At 36.9% G+C, this 12,769-nt stretch overlaps 1 protein-coding gene across 1 annotated transcript; it reads left to right on the forward strand.

Moving 5' to 3' along the window:
- Positions 1–7,118: 7,118 nt before the first annotated feature.
- LOC127861263 (uncharacterized) lies at positions 7,119–10,476 on the forward strand. The gene is made up of 6 exons (XM_052399699.1): positions 7,119–7,276; positions 7,735–7,890; positions 8,200–8,279; positions 8,758–8,832; positions 9,556–9,691; positions 9,868–10,476. Exons 1-6 carry the CDS (start codon positions 7,243–7,245, stop codon positions 10,443–10,445), a joined length of 1,059 nt encoding a protein of 352 aa, XP_052255659.1. The 5' UTR covers positions 7,119–7,242; the 3' UTR covers positions 10,446–10,476.
- Positions 10,477–12,769: the final 2,293 nt, after the last annotated feature.

Below are 12,769 nucleotides of genomic sequence, written 5' to 3' on the forward strand. Positions count from 1 at the left end.
TGTTCCCAAGGCTTGTACTGTTATCTTTGTGGTTTAACCTTTTCATGTAGATCTGTGTGTACGGGCCTGATTATTGAGTATTTTAACCATTAATGATACCTTTTTTCGCTTTATAAATGCAGTTGCTACGTTTATTGTTCGACGTACACATCATCCATGATGTGTGCATATCCACATATATATTTTTTTTCTCTTACGTATTCACCCCGTGAACTATCTCATCCGGCACTAACTATTTAAGCGCCTAATTATTTTTCGACGGATTGCAATAGTCATTTACGACGCACACATCATATACGATGTCTACTTCCATAATATTATTGTTGTTGTCTGTTTGCATCACATTTGTTTACACGTTAAGGATACGTACTGTTTTACTGATAAAGCACCACTTTGTTTCCGAGTAAATTTCTTCGGATAGCAATACTCACAAAACAAACTCCCATGATCTGCTTTAGAATCTTATTCTTGTTACTTATTCCTTTCTCAGCTTTCATTTCTCTCACAGCTTGTATTTCTCTCACATCTTTCATCTCTCCCTTTAGGCATCGGACAAAAAATCGCTCATCAATTTTCATGTGGGCTAAACTACAAATACCAGAATCTAAAACAAACCATTTGACGGCGATTTCTCGAAAATGCGCAAGTCAATATCCGCCTTGATGGACTTGCACACCTTAACTCTTGCCAGTCGCCGTCAACAATATCAACACGATAACAAACACACGCCAAAGTCTCTTAATATATTCATTTTTTTGCCCCCTTCGAAGAAAAGGGGGCATTTAGTGATCGGACTGTCCGTCTGTCTGTCCGTCTTTCCGTCACACTTTGCGTTTAGGTTTCGAAAATGCTCATTACTGCTATGTCCCTTGAGATATAACCTTCATATTTGGTATGCATGTGTATATGGACAAGGCCTTCCATACGCACAAAAATCGTTACCCCTGTGACCTTGACCTTGAACTTAGGGTCCGCGTTTAGGTTTCGAAATCTGCGTTTAGGTTTCGAAAAATGCTCATAACTTCTATGCCCCTTGAGATATAACCTTCATATTTGGTATGCATATGTATATGGACAAGGCCTTTCCATACGCATACAATTTTTTACCCCTGTGACCTTGACCTTGAACTTAGGGTCTGCGTTTAGGTTTCGAAATCTGCGTTTAGGTTTCGAAAAATGCTCCTAACTTCTATGTCCCTTGAGATATAACCTTCATATTTGGTATGCATGTGTATATAGACAAGGCCTTTCCATACGCACAAAAATCGTTACCCCTGTGACCTTGACCTTGAACTTAGGGTCCGCGTTTAGGTTTCGAAATCTGCGTTTAGGTTTCGAAAAATGGCCATAACTTCTATGTCCCTTGAGATATAACCTTCATATTTGGTATGCATGTGTATATAGACAAGGCCTTTCTATACGCACACAAAATTTTACCCTATGACCTTGACCTTGAACTTAGGGTCCGCGTTTAGGTTTCGATATCTGCGTTTAGGTTTCGAAAAATGCTCATAACTTCTATGTCCCTTGAGATATAACCTTCATATTTGGTATGCATGTGTATATGGACAAGGCCTCTCCATACGCACAAAAAAATTTCCCCTGTGACTTTGACCTTGAACTTAGGGTCCGCGTTTAGGTTTTGAAATCTGCGTTTAGGTTTCGAAAAAAGCTCCTTACTTCTATCAAGCGTTTATAGGGAGCATTAGTCATCCTATGGTGACAGCTCTTGTTCTTCTTATCTTAATTATTTCAGGAGACATCCATCCCAACCCTGGAACCGGTAGCAACTCAGTCTCTTCTGACTCTGACTCTTATGTATCATCCTATATAAACCTACTTAATAGCGGCCTTAGTATAATGCATCTGAACATACAAAGCCTTAAACCCAAGCTGGATTATTTAGAAATTGAAGCTAAAGCATACGATGTTCTTGTGTTTACAGAGACATGGCTCAACGCTTCAATCTCAAATCACGACTTAAACATACGAAACTCTTCACCACCAGTCCGTTGCGACAGAGAAAATCGATTAGGGGGCGGGGTTGCAATTTACGTAAAAGACGGTATTCAATACCATGAACGATATGACCTGAAAATAAACGGTCTAGAGGCAGTATGGCTAGAACTATCTATAAACAAACGTAAACTTTTGATAGGTGGAATATACCGCCCTCCAAAGTCCAATAACAGCCACTGGGATCTTCTCGAACAAAGTATTGATCAAGCTTTTACTGCATCATATGACAACGTGCTAGTAACTGGTGACTTCAACATCAATATAAAAGGCAATGAATCTAATAAAATGAGTCGACTTATCCAATCATATAACGCAAAACAGCTGATCTCATCCGATACTCACTACACTGAAAATTCCAGCTCACTTATCGATCTGATATTTGTGAAAAATACATCACACATAATCGCCAGCTTTGTAGCAGACCCATTTATTCCTGACCTTATACGGTTCCACTGTCCTGCTGTTGCTATCCTCAAATTTGACAAACCGAATCCTACCACGTTCAAACGTCGCATTTGGCTTTACGATAAGGGTAACTACACTGCATTTAGAGAAAAATTAAAGCTAGTATATTGGTCAGATGTAAGCGCTAGTAATAACCTTGAGAATGTTGCTGACATAATATCTGAAACTCTTATTTAAGGGATTTTTCACGGTTTGGTAAATAGACAAAATTGAAATCTGTTGTTTCAGATTCACAAATTTCCGTTTTAGTTATGATATTTGTGAGGAAACAGTATTACTGAACATTTACCATAGTCCAATATAGCCATTATATGTATCTTTTAACGATTTGAAAACTTAAAAATTATAAAGCGTTGCAACGCGAAACGATTCAATAATTTTGAGAGTTCTGTTGTTGTCGTTTAAATTTACGAAACTACGAAGATTGCTTATATAAGCAGACTAACTCCAGGACTCCGGGGGTCACTGGTTCGAGCCCTGGTACCGGCTACTTTTTACCCTTGTTTTAATTTTATTCTTGATTTTTACTGGAGCTTTTTAGATCCAATGTTTACATGAATCAATATAAAGCATTTAATGACAAACTTCAAAATATGCCAAAATCTGTGAAAAGGCCCTTTTAAAGCTGCCGCTGAAACAATACCAAACAAAATTGCAACTATCCGACCAACAGAAATACCATTGCTTAATAATAATATCCGTAAACTCATTAGAAAACGAAACAGACTCCATAATAAAGCCAAGACATTAAACACTGCCACAGCTTGGGCTATCTTCAGACAATTCAGAAACCAAGTAACACAGGCAATACAAAAGTATAAATTTGATCACACACAAAAACTGATAACACAAATAAATACAAAAACTTAACTTCAAAACCATGGTTCAAATTAGCGAAACAATTAACACAGCAAAATAACAAATCGAATATTATACCTACACTCATTCATAATAATGTTGAAGCCTCTTCTGACGTGTGAACTTTTAAATGATAACTTCTGCTCATCATCATTTGTCGATGACTCAAACCATCCCCTACCATCTTTACACAAAATATCTAACCATAGCCTTTCAAATATTTTTATATCGCCTCAGGACGTTATTGATGCAATTCATTCCATGGGTCCATCCAAAGGTAGTGGACCTGATTTACTAAGCCCAAGACTCCTACGCGAAGGCTGTAACGAACTTGCCCAACCGCTTTCAAACTATTTCAATTATCTTCTAAACGCATCCATATTTCCACCATCGTGGAAGCTGGCAAATGTAACACCGATCTATAAGAAACTCGATCCTTCTGACCCAGCAAACTATCGACCAATATCTCTTCTCAGCTGCGTTGGCAAACTTATGGAACGTTGTGTACACAAACATTTTTACAGTTTTCTTACCTCCAATAAGCTTCTGACTTCTTATCAATCCGGTTTTATCAAAGATGACTCCACTACGAACCAACTTACTTATATCTACAATGATATCTGCAAAGCTATAGACACTGGCAAGGAAGTACGTGCAGTCGTTTGCGACATTTCCAAAGCATTCGACAGAGTTTGGCACCGTGGACTACTTTTAAAGCTTTCATCGTTAGGCATCAAACACGAACTTCTAAACTGGTTCAAATCCTATCTCTCTCACCGCAAACAACGCATCCTCTATGCGAACTCTGCTTCCTCATGGTAAAACATCTCAGCAGGTGTTCCCCAAGGTTCGATCCTCGGGCCTCTGCTTTTTCTTGTTTATATAAATGGTATAATTGATGATATTAACTCAGACATACGACTATTTGCTGATGATACAAGTCTGTACATAATCGTCGAAACGCTCACAGTAGCAGCACAAAATCTTAACAATGATCTAGAGTCCATTCATGCTTGGTCCATGTCCTGGCTTGTCTCATTTAATCCCGCTAAAACCGAATCAATGATATTTTCCAGAAAACGAAACAAACCCACACATCAAACACTCTATTTTTACATTGTACCAGTAACGACAGTTAAACAAAATAAACACCTTGGCTTTACTTTGTCAAACGACGCCCGATTGGCAGCACATATATCTGCATCTATAAACAAAGCCTGGCAACGTATCGGCATTATGAGGTCTCTGAAATACGTACTGTCCAGGTCCAACCTAGAAAAAATGTATGTTCATTTTATCAGACCGCTGCTTGAATATGGAGACGCAGTCTGGGGTAACTGTTCCAACGAATTAATTGCAGAATTAGAAGCTGTTCAAAGGAGGCAGCACGAATATGCACCGGCGCCACTAAATTTTGTAATATTAACTCCCTGTTAACCGATCTTAAATGGGAAAGCCTTTCAAAAAGGAGACAGAAACACAGACTCATTCTCTTCTACAAAATGAAACACAGATTATGTCCAGAATACCTCTCAAATCTCATTCCACTCCAACCTCAAAACCGCTATGACCTTAGAAATGACGACTCAGTACCTCTTATTCACGCAAGAAGTGAATAATATCGATGCTCATTTCTCCCAACAGCTATACGTAAGTGGAATGCCCTTACGCCTGACTTACAACAATCTCCCACGTTGTCCTCTTTTAAATCGTCTCTTAGCAGGAACCAAACAAAGTCGTCTGAATTATTCAACATTGGTTCAAGAGTTGGTAAAATCCTACACGCAAGATTAAGACTTGAATGCAGTTCCCTAAATAATGACCTACTCCAAAGATCGCTAGTAGACAATCCTCTTTGCTTATGTGGAGAAATTGAAAATGCAAATAATTTCCTTCTACATTGTCATAACCACACACATCTCCGGAACAACCTGTTTGGAGATATCCCATGCCCTCTTACAACAAACAACCTACTCTTTTGAATACCTCAACCCTGAGCAAAACAAAACAATAATTCTCAGGGTTCAACGATATATAGTGTTGTCAAAACGCTTCTCATATAAATAACTGGTTACAGCCCACCATATTTGATGTCGAGTGTCCTTTCTTATTGTCCCTCGTCCTCCCACTCTGTCTTAACTCTCCTTAGCTCTATCTTTCATACATCTAAAAACACTTCACCTCGCTCACACTCAATGTTAAAACGTCTTATCAATTAACTTAACTGGCTACATGTGCTAACTTCTTAAACGCTCTAAGAACATCTATGGAGAAGAAATCATATAAGTTTTCAGTAACTTGTTTTCTAATCCATTATTGTACGAATGTATTTCACATGTTATGTGCTCAAATTATCATTATATTAATAAATACTGTTTTAACCAATAAGAAATAAGGAACTGGGAAAAAGGAACCAACTTACTTTCCATGAAATCTGGCCCTAGTAGCTTGTAACAAGCAAATCCTGTACACTGCCTATAAGTGTCAACGGCTTAAATGAGTTAGTGATAGTAATATGAAGGATATAGCCAGACTCTTGATACCTGTTGATTAATCGTGTATACGAGTAAACGCCACCCAGAATGAATGCCAATAAGGATGTTGAAAAACAGCAGCATGTGAGATTATAAGACTCAATGACTGTGGTCGTCGGAGCTAGATAGATGTTTCAACACACACTATTAGGAAAAATGATTGCTATGTGCACCTGTGTAACTTTGGAACAAAGTATTATATTTGCTTCCTTGAAATTCTGCATTTGTTGTTTCGTGTGCAGGTTAAAAGCTTATTATATTTGAAATATCTAAATGATGTCTTCCGTGTTAATGAATATTTAATCGGAGCCCATTATTTAGCAAATCCCTTAATAATGTATATACATTTTATTTTCTTTAGTTAACATCAAATCACACACAAAAATCATGAACACGCATATGCCGATTAGTGTATTTTTGTATTATGTTTTATTATAGCTTTAAAATTTTTAGTAAACAAAGGTGCATTAATTACAAACATATAACACAGTTTCTTAGTGATGCATACATTGTGTATTCTCTTTTTATTTCAGCTTGCAAGTTTTAAGTTAACACGTACGCATTTATTACAAAGATAATACAATGGATATGATTGATTCATACATTTTTGTATTACTTTTTATTTCAGCTTTGTATTTTAGATTAAAAACCCGCATTAATGAAAACATACTAATAAGTGCTGATTTATGCATATATTTTGTATTATTTATCGTTTCAGATTTCAGTAAACAAGTCCGAAGTCATAACAAACATATTATAATGGTTCCCAGCTTCCACGCCACCATTGTAAATCATATTGCGCTCACATATTTATTGTTTGTTTGAAACATTCAGTGAAGGCATAATTATCAATTGGCTTGCATGGGTCTTAAGTTGTAAATTGCAAACATATATACGTTTAAACAACCGTGTACACAGTTTACACATGCAGGGATTAAATATTTAATTTAGTGACACGGTATGGAAAAAATTGTTTACAGTTGAATGTTTATTCGTAGTTCTTGTTCTTCTAAAGATGATATCGTTTTAAATTATAAGTTTCTATTAGCAATGGTCCTATGCCTGGGCACATTCTCATTTTTAATCTTCACCTGACAAATAAAAGCGGTAAAAACCAGCGATATCGACGTCTATTATGTCATTTTTTTAAATACTAAGAAACAACCGATATAAGACCCTCTGTTTATGAATTCACATTATCAACAAGTCGTTTAATAACCTCAAAACTTGGATAAATGTCAGTCATATAGATTTATTTAGCACATTAGACATTTTGGGCCGTTACGTAAGGTTCAGACGAATACGTCGCCTTATCTTATAGAATCTTGAGACATTAAACTAAAGTGGACAAGAACTCTGAAAGAAAATGTTCACGCCGGTAGCTTTCATATTCTGTGCAGGTATACATTTATACGTTTTTTATATTTGTATCAAACTATATTAAACACCGATAATTCTTTATTCTCGAAGGTAAACATTATATTATTATTAAAATTTAATAAAGTGTATTTTTCTGTTTTATTTTCATTCCAATCACTATACTATCACTATCACTTTAGTTTGTACAGATGTGTTAAATTGCATTCGTGATTTGGTGATCTAATTTATTTGTTAGAAAGGATTGTTTTATAAGCACTGTGCAGGTCTCTTGTAGGTTTGTAACGTTGTTCGAATTACGATTAACATGTAGTTGATGTCAGGGACGTAAATTACCAAATGTATTTACATACCGAATTAATTAGATTGTTTACAAGAAGCTGATGCATATTTCAACCTCCAAAAAGAATGGGGATATAGTCCTTTAATCAAGATCTATATTTTACGTATTATCTTATTAATTTCTTCCCAACTCCAACAGTGTGCGCATGTGCGTCCGTGCTGGCGCAGGCGCCCAAGCCTGGTTGTGACGACATCAGCACGAGCGCGTGCCAGCTAATGGCTGCCAGCCGTCCGGATCTGTGTTCGGACCCGGCCATCAGTCAATCCGCCTGTCCGAGGTTCTGCAAATTATGCCGTGAGTATGACGCACAAAGGAAAACACTGGGCTTAATGTTATACCATTAACTTTAATAAGAATATTACGGTGTCAATACAATATTTATTTAAATGTTTGTTCAGCAGGCCATGTCGTTAGGACAAGCAGTGCTTAGTGTTTGGCGAGGCCATGCCATAATTTCGATTAAGTAACATATATATGAGTTAAGGTATTTTAATGTTGGATTGACTATTACAACATAATGTTATTATAAATGTTTTAATTACGTACAACGAAATAACATAACGTACATTTTTGTTTGTATACTATAAATGTTCACGCGTATAGCGCTGGAATGCTACCACTGCAACGCCACTGTCTTGGATTTTCCCGAGTGTAACACCACCAAGCAGTGCATGTCGGGCGAGGTCAGTACACTAGACTCGTATATAAAGTTATGTATGTCACTGGATTCATGACCATAGTCTATACACGACCTAAATATAAAATACGTGGATATTTATGCTTTGTATCACAATGATTTAGTTTAAGAGCATGAAATTTCAGTGCCAAAGTTGTTCATCTTTGTACTTTATAGTAGTGCATTCATGTTTCGTTTTGTATTTGCAAAAAGCAACGCATATAAACAGGCGAAGAGGACTTGTTTAAGATAATGACAATATTAAATTTGATACAAAACAAATACTTTTATAATTATCTGCACCAAACAAATACTTAAAATCGTAAAAATATTGAACAAATTTGTTTTGGTCGAGAAGCGATCCTCTCCAACGAAGGTCAACTGTTTAGCGGATGGATGGGAGTGACAAATACCGCTCTCGAACTCTGCGTATATGGGAAACTGCATTCAACAATACTCCTACACATCCTCATGTCTTGTTGCAGGCTTGCATGCTCAAGGAACTCAAGTCGTTCGTGGACGGCCATCACGAGTACGAGATGACGTGCGCTCCCTCCGAGGTAACTTGTGTAACTATCGAGCTTAAATATCAAGAGTAAATAGCGGAAAATAAGTAGAAGCGTTCGAACTTATAACGACAATTGCAAAGATATGTTGAAAGATTGAGGTCTATCGTTGTTTGGTTCGTGGTAATCTTTCCAATTATATTATATTCTAAATTTTAGGTTCGGCCTTCGGATATTGGTTTGTAAATTACACTTTTCTCTTTACTTATAGCATATAAGCTAATGAAAATACAGGATCGCATGGTTCATTTAATCTTTGTCTGTAACAGTTTGAAACAAGTAAGTAAATTCAATTTACTTTCACCATGAAATGATACGCATAATATAACTTACGGAAACTAATGTATATGTTATCAGTTAACAGAAAAAAATAAGTGTATTAAAACCGGCAGTGAAATAATATGTTCGCTCCACGTTCAGCTAATTAGAATTCGTTTCATTTCACTTCAATCGTTCACAAGCCCGTTATTTTAAAATATTAAATGTATCTGATTAAATAAGGATCTTTATGAAAAATGTCTTATGTATGAGTGCATTATGTGTAACGTCTATATGCATAAGAACATTTAACTGATACATAAAAATGATTCACAAATAGTTAATATACGTATCAGTGTACCCGTTTTGACGAACATTAAACGGTAGTAATATTAAATAAAGTAGACTTCTGTAAGTACAATTGTGAATAGTTGATGTTTTGTATGCCAATGCTTCCAGCACTGTGATGGTGGATCCGGGTTGTCTATCGCATTTGGGAGACGAGAATTAAAGTCACGTGATCTGTCGGTCTCGTGCTGTACAACCGACAACTGCAATTATCCCGCCGGTGCGGCAACACCTCCAACTGTATCAGGTAACCATGTGTACTATTTGAAACTAACAAAATTAACCGCAAACTGTGTTTGCTAAATTTGTTTATTTAAAACAACACAGTATGTATCTGAATACGTGTAAATGAAAATGAATACAATTTCAAACGTAAATTGGACATTACATGTTTTCAGTAATAACTTTGGTAACGTTTTATAGTAGGTACAGTGACCGGCTGCCCCAAGGACATCGTGTTCCTGGTAGACGAAGGTTCCCGTGACCTACATTCACATCACAACGACATCCTGCTGGGGCTTGCCACTGTTGTCAGCTCCATACCGGTCGGCTCGAGCCAGAACCAGGTAGCTTTGGTTGCGTACAGTAACCAGGTAAGCCCAAAGTTTGACCTGGATGATCACACCAACCAGGCCAGCCTGCTGCAGAGTCTTAAGAGCAGCGACATCCTCGTTGGTAAAAATATGGGGTCCGACGCAACTATGGCCATTGAGTACCTTGTGCACAACACGTTTACCCCATCTCGAGGCGACCGCTCACAGTTTATTAACACCGTTGTAATCATTACCGATTCCGACAGCGCGCCACTTTCCAGGATCATGTTCTTGGACCACGCCGTGTTGGCAAGCAAGAGCAGAGACGTTCTGGTGGTGAGCGTGGGACCTTCAATGGGGTCAAACGCCATCGAGGAGCTCGGGGATTCCGTCGTGCACATCAATAACTCCCCTAACCTCTCATCGGACCTGGCCGCTCAAATCCTCGCCTTCTTGAAACATTGCTGATTTTTTGTTAGCAAATAAAATGCAACGTTGATGTGTTGTTTCAAATTGGCGCTGTCCATTAGTTTAAACCTATTTATTTTAGCTCGATTGCATAGAAAGTAATTCCTACTTATTTGAAATGCTCTCGAGTCCGTTTCCTGGGCCTAGAACCAGTACTTGGTGTCTATATGGGAGATCGAAAGAACGCTCCCACAGCGGGGATCGAACCCGTGACCTCCCGGTCGCTAGGCGGACACCATATCTATTACACCACGGCGACCTCTTAACCTGTGTGCATTAGACTTTAAGAATAAAATAATTCAAAGGTGTAAGATTTAAGGTTTGTAAATGACTTGAAACGAGTTTAGATAAATTTGACCAGTGTCTAAGGTTGTTCTTTTTGAAAGCTCTGCTAAACTTTATATCGTCAGACTTTGTTTCGAGTTCGAGATAATATCAGCTTTATTCTCGCCCCGATACTCGCAAAAGTTCGTTTGTACCCCGTGCAAACTTTTGCTCGTCTTATTCGTATCAAAATGAAACCGGTATGAACAGCTGTTGTTAATAGATTTTTTAAACTTTAACGTTATTGGTTACGACAAACTTACGTTGGCAGCTATACAGATAGTATTATATATACAGGATCGTTTTACTTAACACTTTTATAAAGTTCAACTTAATAGTTTCTAACATTAGAGGCTATACTACTATTGCTTAAATACCATTTTGAACGTTTTTGAACAAATAATTGGAAGCATGTGGATACAGAGAGGCCGATTATGGCCCTGACGTGGTTATGTTCAGGAGACCAATAGTTGCCGGCTCAACCAGATTATCTTGTTTTTGACCCCGATCGCACCAGACCAATGCATGGCCTTAACATGGAAACGATACAAGATACACATACTGAACTTTTTGTTTTATGTTTACTAAGATTGGACATGGTGACCTAGATTTTGGACGCAAGTGACACAGATTATAACGTGGCCAAGATTTTGTCAAAGAAACATTCTTACCAAGTTTCATCAAGTAATTAATGTGGCCTCTAGAGTGGTAACAAGGGTTAACTAAGAATGTTTCTTCAATGCTGAGTAATAAAATATTAACGCATGTGATCAATATTCTATCTCTGGTTATGTGTAAGCATGTTAAATATTCGGTCAAAGGTTCATGAAAAATTGAGATATAATTTTGGATTCTAACGTGGAAACATTTGTTTTCTTAGATTTTACATTAAAGCATCGTCGATATATTGTCATGAAAAACATTTTGATAAGTTTTATCAAGATCGATTGATAAATGTGGTATACAGTGTTGTTGTTTTTCTAAGAATTGAACTAGCTATCAACCGTAGTTTGTGGATGCACGTGACGCAGTTTTGAATATTTAGATATTAATTATTGATAAGAGACGACACTTTCCGTTTTTACGGTATGTTTCGTTTAAATGCAGTTTCTTCTAAAGAAAAATCCAATCTAGGCGGAAAGTTTCTTCCACAATGAGACTATGCGAAATGCACAGCCTAATATGAGACAATACTTTATGCACATACATAAAGTGCGGTCTTCACTTTGCCCGCATAACACAATTTCACACCAAAATTAAAATATTTAAGAAAATTAAATTCCTGAAAATTGCACATTTAGAAAAAAAAGTCCTAACAAGAGAGAGAAGACCTGCAACAAAATGACGAGAAATTAAAATGATACTGGTATTTGTACACTAATGTGTTTTCCTTTTTTTCCCATTGAGGAAATGTAGGGCCTAAAATGTCAGAACCATATTTCATTATAGAGCGTTGTTGGTTTCAAAGTTGATGTCGACATTGAAGATGAGGGAAAAAGAATGTGAGGAAAATGACAATAACCATGGATAATTACTGATCTCACTGTAGAATCTTGAGATGGTCAGTTTGGGAACTGCGTGTGGTGAAGGACAGGATAATGACTGATACAAGCTGGTTAAGCTTGACGGTCCACTTTGTATATGCATACAATATTATGTAAAGTGATTGATTACAAATATATTTAATAGCCTATTAAAAAGTATATATCTTTTAAAAAGGAGTTAATTACATCTTAACATTACTTTGTTGAATGATGAGTTAACCATTATTTTTGAAACGATAATGAAATCTCTCAGTAGTACCACGACTCTTAACTGTCAAATAATAATTAAGAAGAATGTTTAAATTTACACTTAACCTATCTAAGCAAAATATTATTATACAAAAGCCGAACTTTTTTACATGCTCGAAATTAAGTACTTTAAGAGTTGTGTCTCTTCATAAAGCGAATTGCTGAAGCTGATGATGTAATATTTGTGAATGCCAATAGAGGACTTAC

This window comes from Dreissena polymorpha, chromosome 15, assembly GCF_020536995.1.
Source record: "Dreissena polymorpha isolate Duluth1 chromosome 15, UMN_Dpol_1.0, whole genome shotgun sequence".
NCBI lineage: Eukaryota > Metazoa > Mollusca > Bivalvia > Myida > Dreissenidae > Dreissena > Dreissena polymorpha.